Source organism: Anastrepha obliqua, chromosome 1, assembly GCF_027943255.1.
Source record: "Anastrepha obliqua isolate idAnaObli1 chromosome 1, idAnaObli1_1.0, whole genome shotgun sequence".
NCBI classification, from domain to species: Eukaryota; Metazoa; Arthropoda; class Insecta; order Diptera; family Tephritidae; genus Anastrepha; species Anastrepha obliqua.
This window is the reverse complement of record NC_072892.1, coordinates 151,246,244-151,261,341: the sequence shown is the minus strand read 5'-3', so window position 1 is coordinate 151,261,341 and position 15,098 is coordinate 151,246,244. Positions and strand designations below refer to the sequence as shown.

The following is a 15,098-nucleotide window of genomic DNA, read 5'->3' as shown; positions in this document are numbered from 1 at the left end:
TACAGCTTTTCGATGTCAAACATTCTTTGCGTAGGTAGATGTACGTGTTTTGCTGCACAGAGGTGTGTGCGCAGTTTGGCTGCAACAAGGTAATTATCCGAGTCGATTTTGAGTCTTCGGATCGTACGTACATCTGATACACTAGAAGCGTGTCTTCCATCTATCACAACATGACCGATCTGGTCTCGCGTTTTTCGATCAGGAGACAGCCAGGTAGCTTGGTGTATCTTTTTATGCTGGAATCTTGTGCTGCAGACTACCATGTTTCGGGCCCCGGCGAAGTCGATCAGCCTCTGTCTGTTACCGGATGTTTCGTTGTGCAGGCTGAATTTTCCGACTGTGGGACCAAAAATTCCTTCCTTGCCCACCCTGGTGTTGAAGTCGCCAAACACGATTTTTATGCCGTGGCGGGGGCAGCGCTCATAGGAACGTTCCAAGCGCTCATAGAAGGAATCTTTGGTCGCATCGTCCTTCTCTTCCGTAGGGGCGTGGGCAAAAATTAGCGATATGTTAAAAAAACGGGCTTTGATGCGGATTATTGCGAGACGCTCGTCCACCGGAGTGAACGACAGTACTTGGCGACGAAGTCTCTCTCCCACAACAAATCCGACACCGAATTTGCGTCCTTTACATGGCAGCTGCCCCGTCCATCGCATCTCTTGGATGGCAGTGATGTCAGCCTTTACTATCACGAGGACATCAACCAGCCGGGCAGAGGCACCTTCTCCATTAAGGGACCGGACATTCCAGGTGCATGCCCTCAAATCGTATTCCTTATTTCGTTTGCAGGGGTCGTCATCAGTGTTGGAAGTTCTCATCCGAGGCTTTGTTGCTGTTTTCATTGGGGGGGAGTTTTAAGTGGCGGGTCCCAAACCCCGCGCACAACCAGCTATCCTGGGATGCTTCGCCTTCTCACGTTAGCTCACTCCCGAACGGGTGTTCGGAAGCTACCCAGAGGATACGTGGGTAAACGTAAAACGGCGCTAGTCGCTAATGAGAATTATTTCCTTAGAAGTACTCATCTAGTCTAACAACAAGCCAAGGATCTTGGGCGCACGCACGATTGTTATCCAATCGACTACTCCGATTACTTAAATTTAAGGTTTGGAATCTTCGCGCTCAATCCAAATCTGTCCGTTTAACTTCATGGATAATAAATGAACGGCTATATTCGTGTTAACCCGAGTGCTGCATAACTCTGGTCTACTATTAAGTTTGCATAGAGTAAATTTCAAATATTGCTTAGATTACGTTTATGCACAAAATTATCATATCTTTATTTCATCAAAACTTAACTTTCACTACCATAACCAAATGGAGCCGAGCTGTGTACAGGCACATAATAATCTCCGCCCACGAGTTCATAGTTGTAAACTGCTCCCATTTTGATGCCACTGTACTGACCGCCACAACTCTTTTTCACCGCATCTTCGTAGTCATCGCAACGCATAGAGAGGAAATTATTATCTTGAATCGCTTCAGCGTAGTAGATACAGGAGCGGCCGTGACTGCAGGAGCCAGTCAAATCAAGACCACAACCCGGTTGCTTCTCACCACCATTCGGATAGAAAGCGCCCTTGCCAATGGGTTTCAGAAAACCCAATTTACCACCATTTGTCTGGATGGATTCCACATAGTAGGCATCGTCCTCGTTGAGTCGTTTGTTTGGCTTATCGTAGCTATAAAGTGGGAGGGCAGGATCCAAACCAACAATGACATGAATCTTACCCGTGCCCACATTCTTGCCAACAAAACCAGCAACTTGTGCACCCAAACTATGACCGATCACTTCGGTTTCGTCCAATGACATGCCATGATTTTTCACCAAATAATCAATCATGCCAGCCACTTTCTTTCCCACACCGGGTACAGCCACAACGGAGGAAGCATAATCAACGGATCGCGCACGACCCCAATCCACAATAATGATGTTGTATTCGCCATTTGAAAGCCAAGCGTCACGAATTATTTTATTCATTTCAGCTTCATAACTCTGTGTCCAGCCGTGAATCACAAAACGAGTGGGATGGTCACCATTGAAATTCGAACTCGAAATTGACTGGGAGTCAGCGGTAATTTTTTTTGCACTATATTGATTTGTCCTGGTGTAGAGGTAGTAGGTGACAGGCGAAGTGCTGAGTCTGCTTTCTATTTCTTCTTGGCTTTCCAATTCAGCAAGCAGATTTTCACCCTCTTCTGTGGTCATCCAGACAAATGAGCCATCAAGCTGTGGTACATACCAACCATTCTCGCCATTGACGCGAGCAACGTCGTCATCCTCCAATGGAGCAGCCGATGCTGAATTGAATTAATTTAAACAAAAATCGTTGAATTTCAAAAATAATTTAAGGATTTTTTTGCGTTATTTACCTGCGAGCGCAAAAATTGCCAAAAGCAAAAACACCTTCATTTTGCAAAGACTGACTAAATCAGAATGGTGAAATAGTCGATGCAAACGCGTTTTATATTTTTCCCACAAGTACTGGTGGAGGAAATTAAAAGTGCTGTCTCAGTGCATCTCGAGTGGTTAATGCAGAAAACAGACAAAACAAGTGCAAGTTAATGATATGGGATCTCTCGTGATTAAAACGTTTTATACTATTAATTTCTTGATATGCTACTTCAGGTTGATTTAATCTGTTATACCTATGGGGGTATTTTAGCAAAATATTGCTGATAAAATAGAGAAGGCTCATAGCATTGCAAACCATGGTTGGTATGTCGTTACTTATTTAAAAAGAAAATTATATAAAGAAATGAAAATACGTAGGCAATATGGGCAATTACCTATCGTATATGCAGGTGCCTTCAAGGTACAATTTATTTTCTGCGTTTGTTTGTTTGACTGTTTGACAAGAGCTAAGTTACAAACCTCCGATTTTTAAAATGAGTGCGACTTTGCTCACGTACTGTAAAGACGCCGGCCTTTCAAAAGACGCGCCTAGATGTTATTTTAAAATAAATCATGTAAACATTAAATTCTTTCAGGTTTCACTATTTTTATTAAAAATTAGCTGTACCCCGGCGCGCGTAGCTACGCCCACAACTAAAATAAATTTAAGGAAAATAACTTTAAGGGGGAGGTAGGGTTTAGCGCTAAAAAAAAAAACACTTTTTTTGTGAATTTTTTACAGAAATATGGCTTAAGATACTTTAATAAAATCAGTTACATGTTATTGTACATCTTTTCAATAAGCTTTTAAAAAATATTAATAATAAAATATTGACAAATAAGCCCATGACAGAGTTTTTTTGGAGATATGTTTTTCGAGAGGTGCTCTGCGGTGCTAATCGCCATTCGTCGTAGAATCATCTGAAACTAAAAAAGTCGAATTTTTCAGTTAAAGTATGACGTAATGCTCCCCCCTACATTAATAAAAATTTTTTTTTTTCATTTTTGTAGTTTTGGTGACAAAAAAACGTAAAACGAGCATTTTTGGCGAAAAATTTCGCCATATTTGTAAGTGAAAAACAACCTTAAAAAACAAAAAATAAAAAAAAATAGTGTAGGGGGGAGGTATTTTTGATTTAGAAAACGTGTGCCAAATTTGAAAAGAATCGGTTGAATAGTTTCGGAGTTGTGATTGGCACCGACTTTTAAGAAGTCGTTTCGGGAAAAACGCGTTTGAAAAAATGACTCTGAGAAATTATCGATGCTCCGCATTCGAGGTAGAGTGCCTACAAACCCTATAACTTTGAGAGTTCTGCTTCGATCCACTTAAAATTTTGACACAACATTCTTGAAATGATTTACTATAAGATGAGTGAAGAAAAAAAATTTCGATTTTGTGACCCTACCCCCCCCTTAAAGAAAAATCAGTACACAAATATTCAATTCCTTCTAAACCATTTTATTGATTTTGTTTATTTCGAAAAAATTGTGACATTACAAAGTTTAGTTCCAATTCGATGTTTATTGAAGTACTGTGGGATACACAATATTTCTTGTTTTTCACTCTGGTGCGTAGACGAATAAATCGTTTTCCGACATGTGAGCAAGCCACATAGAGCTATCCATGTGAGAAGCATGGATTCTCCAAATTTAGCCCTTGTCGAGTAAATATTTATAATAATAAAGAAAGATTCGGTTTAGACTTTTGCCCTAGACTTTTAGTCCACCAGTTTTCTTGGCCACACACTTGCAACGATTGTCCTTGTGCTTTGTTAATAGTCATTGCGAAAGCGAGTCGCACCGGGAACTGTAAACATTTGAATTCGAATGGCATATCTGTCGGGATCATTGGGCTATGTGGCAACAGTACGTCTTCACCTTCCTGGATTACCTCGATAACATTGTTCATCATTTTCTTGACTGAGAGTCTGGTTCCGTTGCAAAGTCGTGGTGGATTTATGTTTCGAAGAAGAATGATAGGTACGCCAATTTTCTATGTAAGAACGTGCGGCAGCATGCCTAGCAAATCAAGCGAATTCAAGAATTCAGTTGGATAGTTGACAACCTCGTCTCGATTCTCCACAGTATCGATGTACTTATATATTGTCGTTTCACTGGGTATCCCATGGTGAATGGTGAAGTTGATGGTATTGACATCGATGTTTTTGGCTGCTAATTTAGCACGCGTACTGAGCCACTGATAGTTTTTGTGGTTTTGTGCAATGTTTGGGGAAACTTTTTATACCAACTCCTCGATTCTTTCTGTGATCTTACAGAAGTATGCCGGTAGTATGGTACATTGTGCAGATTCATCAATTTCCATTCGCCCATTTCCAATATCCAATAATTGTTTTGCAAAACTTCCAGCCCATGCACCCCGTTGTAGTTGTACGCGCATGTTAGTTTTTAAAGTCAATTTCTGTAAATGACGCCATAGAACTGATGATTTAAGACATGCATTAAGTTCATCAGCAGGTTTTGATCGTGGTATAATGGCCAGTGTTTGTCGAAAATTACCAGACAATAAAATGAGTGCGCCACCAAAGATCCGTCTGTTTCCTCTCAAATCTCATAGTGTACGGTCAAGCGCTTCCAATGCTTTCTTGTGTGACATTATGCATTCATCCCATATGTTAATTTGACTCGTTTGGAGTGCTTTTCCCACACCAGAGAGCTGATGTTGCATGTTGTTTGTAAGTGTTTTGTAAATTCAACGGCAGTTTCAATGCGCTGTTCGGCCGCCATCCAAAAGAGTTGCCACAATTCCAAATGATGCAATAGCCAGTGCGATATTATTTTGTGATCGTATGGTTGCCAAAATTAGTGAAAGAAGAAAAGTCTTGCCTGTACCACCGGGCGATTCTATGAAAAACAGTCCACCGCTTTGTTCTGTGATTGCACGCATAATTCTGTCAAACGTAATGCGTTGTTCTGGAATAAATTGCGGAAGATTTGTTCTAACGATTCTCCCCGGTTCGTCAGAATCATAGTGTGTTTCTCGTTGCAAATCACGATCTAAAAGGTTGATTGCAGGTCGGGTTTGAAGCAGGCATTCCCAGTTGCACCAGTGCCTTGTTAGCGATTGTCAAACATATGTCTTCAATCAAAATTTCCTCTGTGTTAAAATTCATGGTCATACTAATTTTTATGACAATCGGTTGAACGGGGCAGAAGTTGCTACTCTGAAGCGCCACCTGCTGGTGAGTGGCGTCATATGCTCATTGAAACCTTTTCCATGAAAAAATACATATATATACCAATTTTTATAATAATCGGTCCAGTAGTTTTTGAGTTCATCGATGACATACAGACAAACATTCATTTTTATATATAAAGATACGGTACGATAAAGATATTCCCAATTATATTGTTCAAAGTGACATCATTTAAATGTCCGCCATGGGCACGTCTACATGGAAAATCCGCCAAACAGTCGAGTCATGAATGGCTAATTGTTGAGAGCGTCGAGATATCCATGTTAAAGGTTGTTCAGATGCAAAGAACATAATGATCCCAGATCGAAGTCCTTTTTCGGTCCGCAACAGAACCAGTTTCTTGAATTTTTTCCACCAACTTTCGAATTGTCGACTAGTTCGGTGATCAAATCCCCGCAAAAAACTAAGCATTTTTCGATATGTTCTTCTTAAGATTGACCATTTTCGTAATACGTTCGAATAATTTTAACGCATTGTTGTATCGTGTAAAAATGCAAATCTGTCTACTTGACAAATGGCGTGGATAACATTGAAAAAGGTACCGTCTAAGAATTATTCACTATTGACATCTAGGCATCATTTTGCCAAGAATGAGTTCCCGATAAATAAACTATCGAACTACACCCTTCGGGTGCACTTTTCGTTCGAACTCTCTTAAGTGTATTTCGTTTTGGCTTGTCATTGTCCAACACTCGCAGCCGGTGAGTAATATTGACTGGTACAGACGGAGTTTGCAGAACTGATTTAACATTGGAGTTGAAAATCCGTATTTAAAACATGAATTAGTTAAATCAGTTCTGCTCTACGCCTGTGAAATATGGTGTATGTCTGCGGAAATTGTACAGAAGCTTCAAGTGTTCGTGAACCGCTGCTCGAGACGCATTCTACCTATCTGGTGGCCAGAGAACTGAATATCTAACACCGAACTGCATCTACGATTCCATCAAAAACCAATTGCAACTGAAATAAGAGAATGTAAATGGAGATGGCTTGCCTATAACCTACGGGAAGGTGACACTGAAATCAGCAGACAAGCGCTGGACTGGAACCCCCAAGGACAGCGCAGAAGAGGCAGACCTAGAGGCTCTTGAAGACGCTGCATCGAAGAGGAATACAAAGTCGTGGACAAAACAATGACCTGGCAGTAAGTGAAAAATATATCCGGGAACCACACAAAATGGAAAAATTTGACTTTGGCCCTATGCTCCGCAACGGAGACGGAGAAATGATGATGATGATGATGAGAGACGGAGCATATAATACATTCACGTGCTAGCAGTTTAGACTTCAGCAATTTTGTGTGCGCGTAATATTGTTTGTTTGCTGCCAATATTCTGTCTAGAACTGCGTCGTGTCTACTGTTGTCATTTTTTATTAACACTCCCTAATATTTGTGGAGTTCAACACTCAAAGGTAAATGTACAAATTTCGATGTTTGCAGGATTTTGTCTCTCCTCGCTGCGCGAGATCTTCAAATATTTAGTTTTGCCTTCGTTTATTCTAAGGCCTACTGCTTGTTCATGGCTTTCAATGTTGCAAAAGGTTTCAAATAGGTACTTTTGTTCTTTGACACTATGGCGATATCATCTGCATACGCGGTTGTTATTCCTGAGTGACTAAGAAGTGTGAAGTTGCCTGTCTTCCATCGAACGTGTCCTCAGGTGGTGGATAAGGGAATGATCGGCAGATATGCAGGGTAGGTGGAAAATTAAATTAAACAAATGGACCAAAACAGGCAAAGCATCTGTCTCTCTTGTGGCAAGCGGGTCACTAGAAAAATCTGACTTTTTCTTTGTGCACTTCCCACTGCCTTAAAACGGGATTAGTCGTAAGGCAATCAACCCAAACTTACAAAAACGTATCTCATTGCCTTTTCGTTGATTCTAAACAAGCTTTCGATAGTGTTAAAAGAGATAGGATTCACCATGTCCTGCCAAGTCTTGTAATACCAGCCAAACTACTGAGGCTCCTTATCGCAACACTTACAAATGGAAAAGCAAAACTGATCATTCAAGGCAAGCTCACAGATTTCTTCTCTATTGAAACAGGTGTAAAAGAAGTAGCACTTTCTACTGTTATATATTTTTTTTCCTTGTTCACTCCTTTAGGCAGCATAGGGCCTCGGCAAGACTCTTCCATCGTACACGGTTCTGTGCTATTGTTTTTGCACCGCCCCATGTGATTCTGGCATCTACTAGTTCGCGCAACATCGACCTTCTCCAAGTGTTTCTTGGTCGACCGCGACCTCTGCTCCCTTGCGGGTTCCAGTCCAGTGCCATTCTCTGATGCTTTCTGGTGGTTTTCTCAATATGTGCCCTATCCATCGCCACTTTCTGCGTTTGATTTGCCAAAGGGTGGGTCCCTCATTCGTTAATTTTCACAGTGCGTCGTTACTGATGGCGTTTGGCCAGAATATTCTGGAGATGATGCGGAGGCATTTGTTGACGAAAGATTGTAGCCTCTGTGTGATGGTGTTAGAGACCCGCCATGTATCGCTTCCATAGAACAAGACAGACTTGACACATGAGCTGAATATAGTGCGCCTGGAGATTTGCGAACTCCCCCATACTGTATGCATTCGCCCGAACGCCGCCCTTGCTTTATTTAGCCTGCAGTTGACATCTTTATCTGCTCCGCCGCCTGTCATGATAGTCCAGCCGAGGTTGCAGAACCTTGCGACAAATTCCACCGGACACCCGTCAACCATTATAGGTCCTGCTTTATTGTGGTTAACTCTCATAGCCTTAGCCTTGGCGATGTTGACTTCCAGTCCGGCAGTACGTGCCAGCGCGACAGGTCAGAGGTGCAACATTTTCATTTGGGAGCTTATCCTTTTGAAACAGTGCATCATTTTAAGTATTTGGGTGCTATATTCGCATGTAGTGGTGATTCAACTTCTGCAGTCATGGATCGCATCAAGGGCGCCATCAAAACGTATTATGCCCACCTTAATTTGTTCAAGTCTCGGCTCTTGACTAAAACTACAATGCTAATTATGTACAAGACCCTCGTCCGACCAATCGTAACGTATGAATATGAGATATGGACTCTTAAAGTTGCTGACTGCGCGTTGATTGCTAGCATGGAACGAACAATTTTAAAAAAGATGTTTGGCCTAATAAGAATGGATGACGGTACCTGTGGAATACGGTACAACTCCGAACTAAACGATCTCATTCCCTCACTCATTCAAAATGACACGGTGAAAAGCATGGCAGAAAAGCTAATGGGCGTAAAGGCTAAAGACAAACCGAGGAAGCGATGTATATACGCAGTGGAAAGCGATGTCAAGGATTTGAAAATATGTAACAAAGAAGCACAAGCTCATAATCGACCGATTTGTGTATGCGCCTTGTAATGCTGTGAAAGAAGAAGAAGAATATTATGTTTATGTATACATCGACTTACCAGTACCACCAATAAAATACTGCTGTGCTGTCTAGCTAGTGATGAGGAACAAACCCCACCTACGCAATGTATCAATCATTTAAATCAGATCTCTATCAAGTCGGATGTTGTGTCATTTGGGGGAACAATTTTTAACCCGATCGCAATCATTGACCATTCGAACTAAGGTAATATTACTTTTAAGCTTTTTTAGGTGCGCAACTAAGTTGTTGAACGTCGTTTCTTCGTGTGTAAACAACTGCTCTAGCGGCAAAAAAGGAAGGGAGGAAGGGTTTTCTTCATCGCATCGTGGCAGGTGATGAAAAATGGATTCATTACAGCAATCCAAAGAAAAGAAAGTCATGGTACTACCGGGTCATGCTTCTACGTGGTCGTCTCGGCCGAACCTTCCCGCTGCGCAGGTTATGTTATGTATTTGGTGTGGCCAAGTTGGAGTTATTCCTTATTAAATGTTAAAACCAAGCGAAACCATCATTGGGGATCGGTTTCGACATCAATTGATGCAATACGCGGAGAGGCATGAAAAAGTGATTCCACAACGCGTTGCCAAACCCGTTAAAACCTACTTGGGGACACTGAAATGGGAAATCCTACCCCACCCGCCATATTCTCCAGATATCCAGATATTGCGCCGTCCAATTATCACCTGTTCCAAAGGATAGCACATGGTCTAGCTGACCAGAAGTTCCATTCATATGAAGACATCAAAAGATGGCTTGATCCATGGATAGCGTCAAAAGATGAACAGTTTTACCTCGACGGTATATGAGATCTACCAGAAATATTGGAAAAGGTAGAAGCCAGCGATGCGCAATACTTTCAATGATTCACTTGTAACATTTTTCCAGAATAAAATAGTATTTTCATCAAAAAAACAGCGATAACTTAGTTGCACACCTAATATAATATATATAATAGGTAGCGCAAAATTAATCATCCAATTTTGTTTTCGAATAACTTTTGACTAAATAGGAAACAAAAAATTATTTTGTGTGATAGAAATCTTTATGCTGCCTATTGCTTGTCTATTTGTATACTCGAGCTGTCTAGTTTGGAAGTGTCAAATATGATGGACATGCGACACAAATTCTATAAATCTTCCGAAAAGACTATTACAATAATAAAACTAATTTCTAAACAAGAGCGCACAAATCAAAGAAGAAGAAAATATCCTAGTGACAGCAGAGAATGTTAATGACATTCGCTTTCCTTCATTAATATTCTCTGCCCTGTATAAAAATTCATGTTACCCTACTGTTATCAAAATCCGTTCATTCGTGCTCTTTACTAAGTACGAAAAGATTTATGTTACTATACAGATTTACACAAATACCCTCAAGAGCGTGCATATTTAAGCTCAGACATGAATTGGATAATCTATAAACGAACCAACCTATGCACATACATACACACATACATATGTTTTGTGCTCATAATTTATATTTGAATGAAATATGAAGAGTGTAACCGTCTCATGCAGAAATTTTACATCTTCAAAGTATTTGAGTGAATGGTAAACATAACGCAGTTGAGGAAAAATGCCAATGAAAGTAATACAAAACGCAAAGTAACACAAATGCAAATACAAATTGTATTTCAATGATCGCATATGTACGCATATCTGATATTTAGTCAAATTAAAAACATAGAAGCTCTTAAAAGAAGGAAACCGAAGGTTAAAATATATTTGACGCAAGCAAGATTTGGTTGGCTAATCGATTAAAGTACTCGAGAGAGAAGCATTTTAAAGTGCCTTGTGCATTTTTTAAGCGATTTGATAAAGTGAAAAGTTGCTTTGCACCTAAACAGGATGTGCACTTAAGAAGAATCTAATTAGCAGGGCCTCACTTTTGATGTATGCACATTTATCTTTCATCAACCGCATGCTTAATAAGCTTACTTTAGTATATTAGTATATGTGTTAACGTAGTGTGCGGTAAACAAGTAAGCGTTTGGCTGAAAATGATTACCCCAATGCGATGCGCACTTAAGCGAGTGGTAACAAACCAAGCATGCGAGGGGTATATCATTTGCCAAACTCACTGCTACTGTCATGTTTAAAATTAAAAAAATCAGCAAATAGAATATGAGATTAAGCGCTTGTGTACACAATATACTTACATCAATTTAACTGCCTATGTTGTATGAATTGATCTTTTTTATACCCATGCGCACTAATGCACCGGAGTATTTATTTTTGTTTACTTAAGGGGTTAGGGGTAGTGGAATTTTCAAAAAATTGGAATTTTTTTGCACTTTATTCAAGTATAATATCTTCAAAATATTGTGTGAAAATTTGAAATGAATCCGACAAATACTTTTCAAGTTATTCAACAATTACCAAGGGCGCTCGGGCGCTCAGGGCTCCCCATAAACCGATAGCAAAACTTTAAATGCATTTTTCTCAAAACTATGTTTTTGAAACGGGTGATCACTGTAACTTAAAAACCGGTTGGTAGATTTCAAAACAATTTACATGTGCCTGATCGAAGAATTTTTTTTCGAAAATTTCGATTTTTTTTAAATATTTAACTGTCGGTTTTTTTCTCGGAAATCTGAAAAATATTTCCTGATGCCGCCATGTTGTTAATTTTGAAAAAAAGCTTCGACTAGGCACAAGATTATCTATTCATGAATCTAATTTTTCTTGTCCGATGGATTTTAGATGAATCTCCAAGGACTTGTGATGATCACCGCAAGGGACGTCTGAAGAAACGGGCTCCACACAAACAGCGACTACTTTTATAATTATATTTTTTTTTTAAATTTTGCTAAAGTCCAGTCGAGACATGATGTATTAATGCTGTGTTTTTATTTTTGTAAAATAATGCAATTGACTAACAAAAAAAAAAAATAATATTGAAAATCATCATTTTTTCGGGCCTCGACTACCCCTAACCCCTAAACAGCTGCTTCTAGATGCCAAATAGAATTGAGTTTCATATAAAAATATGTTTACAAAAACGTGTTTATAAAATTTTGTAAAAGCTACGGTGGCAAAATTTGTAAGTCTCTCTGTCTGTTCGCCCCGCAATGATTCTAGTGCAAGTCATCATCACCATCATCATCATCATCATCCATAGCGCTTGTACAGTCTTGTACAATCGAGGCTCTATTACGCCTTTCCAGTTTGTGGGAATAAGAAATATGTCACTTGCCACCTCAGCGCTACAGCTTCTTTTGAGCTGTGGCCTGCTGAGCAGTACTACCACCATGCTACTCTATCCCTTGCCGCTTCCTTCCAGTTGTTTACCACCTATGAAATGAGACTATTTTTTCAATTTGAAACGTTTATTAACAAAAAAATGGTTACAAATTTAATATTCAAAATAATAGCCATCGCTAAGGACACATTTTTCCCATCTCTCAGGCAATTTGTTGATGCCGCGCCAAAAAAATTGGCCGTCTTTGGACGCAAACCAATCATCGAGCCATTTTTTGGCTTCTTCGTGAGAATTGAAGCGCTGCTCGGAAAGTGCGTGGCCGATCGGTGCAAACAAATGATAGTCGGAAGTCGCCAAGTCTGGTGAGTAAGGCATGCACCAGTGGTTCCCAATCGTACGTCTCCACCAATTCCCGGGTCGCTCTAGTTCGATGTGGCGGTGCATTGTCATCAAGTCAGTTCAAGCAGCACCCATCTTCCGACCTTTAAAAGCATGCTCATGCCATTCACACGTTTGTAAATGGTTTTTTGGGTCACTCTCAACTGGTCTGCCATCATTTCTTGCATTTGACCATCATCTTCATCCAACAGTGCTTTCAATTCGGCGTCCTCAAACTTTTTCGGTGGCCGGCCACGGTCCTCGTTCTCTTCGCTAAAATCACCATTTCGGAATTTTTCAAACCACCTGAATCACTGTGCTATACTTAGGTCATGCCCACTATAAGGTTCTATAAGCATTTGATGAGCCTGAGAAGCGTTTCTCTTCAATTGATAACAGAAAATCAACGATGTCCGCAAATCGTAGTTTGAAGTCACGAAATTCGACATTTTTAAGAGCGACAAAAATGCATTGTTGTATGAAATGTAACAAACAATGAACTGAGTGTTGTTGACAGTGGACAGACGAAAAAACAAGACATTTGGGGAGGTGTAAAAATACTCCTAGTGACATCTATGGACTAATAGCTGAAAGTCTCATTTCATAGGTATCTACCTGGTAGATTAAGCTATTCCAGGTCTTCTTTCACTTCATCTATCTGGTCTTCCTCTCCTTAATTTGTATGCATTCACCTCCAGAATTTTACTTTGAGCTATTGAACTCTTCATTCTCATAACGTGGCCTAGCCATCGTCATGTAAAGTACTAAATTTTCTCCATTAATAAGTTCGTGCTGCTCATCATTCCATCGTATGCGCCATTCGTGTTGTGCGCCAAATATTTTTCTGGGAACTTTCCTCTCAAATATTTGAATTTTTTTCTTATCTTTTGCACTCAACGTCCATGTTACAGCTTCATAGCACAACACCGGTCGAACTACGGTTTTATATAGTGTCAGCTTGTAGATCGGTTAAAGAGTTTTGTGTGCGTTCTATTAGCTGCTTGAAATCGTTCTTCTATAGTAAAACTCATCGAATTATCTGTCGTCAGTTTGCAGCTTAGATATGTGAACGTGCTTACTGTTTCCAATTTGTATTTTCCAAAATCAACCACTTTTGGTGAATGTTTGTTTTTCAGCCTATAGATCAGCACATATTTGGCCTTTTCGTTGTTTATCTTTAGTCCAATTTTTGTCGTCGCTATATCATTGACGTGTGACATATAACTGAGTTGTTCTATTCATTATATGCCAGTTCTTTTGGCATTGTTCATCTCATCCTTTGCACAGCAGAGCATTAAGTCAAAAAATGTTATTGAAAGCCTGTTGCCCTGTTTAACGCGACTTTGAACTTGAAAGGATTCAGGTTTATTATCCTGTATCACAATTTTTGATTCAGTGTTTTGTAGGGTCATCATTATTAGGCTGACTAGTTTTTCCAGGATTTTGGTCTTTTTGAAGATTGTTGGCATGGCCAATCGGTTGACGCTGTCAAATGCTTGTTTGAAGTCAATTAAAAGCGTATGAAGATGAATGTTGTGCTCATGAGCAACTTTTTTTCAGCCTATTTAATAAGTATATTGTTTATAATACGCGCTAGGATTTTGTATGTTGTGTTGATAAGCGAGATACCGCGATAATTTTTACAGTTTCCTTTTCCACCTTTATTTTGGATAGGTATTATCATGTAGTGCTACATTCCAATCTTTGGGCAGCATTTCGTGTTCCCTGCTACCTACTCTAGCCATATAAAGACTACACATATTGTGAGTAAAAAATCGTGCAGTGGTATTATATGTTTTAGACCCAAAGGATCGGCCATTGGGCACACCACAGGTGCTAAAATTATTATCAGTTTTTTTTAGTAGATTTAAAAATAGTAATGTTGGCTTTCAATGCCTCAATCTACGCTGCTTTATCCACAAAGCATTTAGACTTTGCCTACCCCCACAAATAAAAGCCTTGTAATATCACACGGCCTTGGTGGCCAATCCACTGGTCCGAGAAGAGAGAAAGATAACTCACTGAAACGACGAGAAGGTAGACTCATTGTTTTACGGGCTGTATGGCAAGTAGAGTCGTTTTGTTGAAACAAATGTTGTGGGGATCACGGGATTCAATTTCCTGCATCAAAAAGTCGTTTATCATGACGCCACAGCGTTCGCCATTCACTGTTACATTGGCGCCAGCCTCGTCTTTGAAAAAATATGGGCCAATGACTCCTCCAGCCTTTCTAGATGTCAATTCTGCATCGATTCAACTATGGATTGACGGCTTCATGAGGTCTACAAATAGAGTACGTTGGTCTGGGTTGAACTCGTGCAGAGTAGCCAAGTGCTTTGTGAAAGAACAAAACATTAAATTAGCTCTCTCTCTCTCCTAAAACTTAATAGGAAGAGCCTGAGAGTACTGGTCGGTGTAATCACAGAGCACAACGCCTGTGGTCAGCATATGGCTTCCATGGGGGTCCTCGACAGCCCGATATGCCTACCCTGTCCTGAGGATGACGACATTGCAGGGCATTTTCTCTGTAGCTGTCCGGCG

General features: G+C 40.1%; 1 protein-coding gene across 1 annotated transcript; it reads right to left on the bottom strand.

The window, feature by feature from the left end:
- Nucleotides 1-1,277: 1,277 nt before the first annotated feature.
- On the bottom strand, nucleotides 1,278-2,416 carry LOC129253142 (phospholipase A1 VesT1.02-like). Its single transcript, XM_054891405.1, has 2 exons — nucleotides 2,371-2,416; nucleotides 1,278-2,298 (listed from the first exon to the last, which is right to left on the bottom strand). The coding sequence occupies exons 1-2, from the start codon at nucleotides 2,408-2,410 to the stop codon at nucleotides 1,292-1,294; spliced, it is 1,047 nt and encodes a 348-aa protein (XP_054747380.1). The 5' UTR covers nucleotides 2,411-2,416; the 3' UTR covers nucleotides 1,278-1,291.
- Nucleotides 2,417-15,098: the final 12,682 nt, after the last annotated feature.

What these genes read in the sequence shown, in the direction of transcription:
- LOC129253142 (XM_054891405.1), bottom strand. Translation starts at nt 2,410, where the DNA reads ATGAAGGTGTTTTTGCTTTTGGCAATTTTTGCGCTCGCAG. An exon ending in GGCAATTTTTGCGCTCGCAG is followed by an intron (nt 2,299 to 2,370) that starts GTAAATAACGCA and finishes AATTCAATTCAG; the next exon opens with CATCGGCTGCTCCATTGGAG.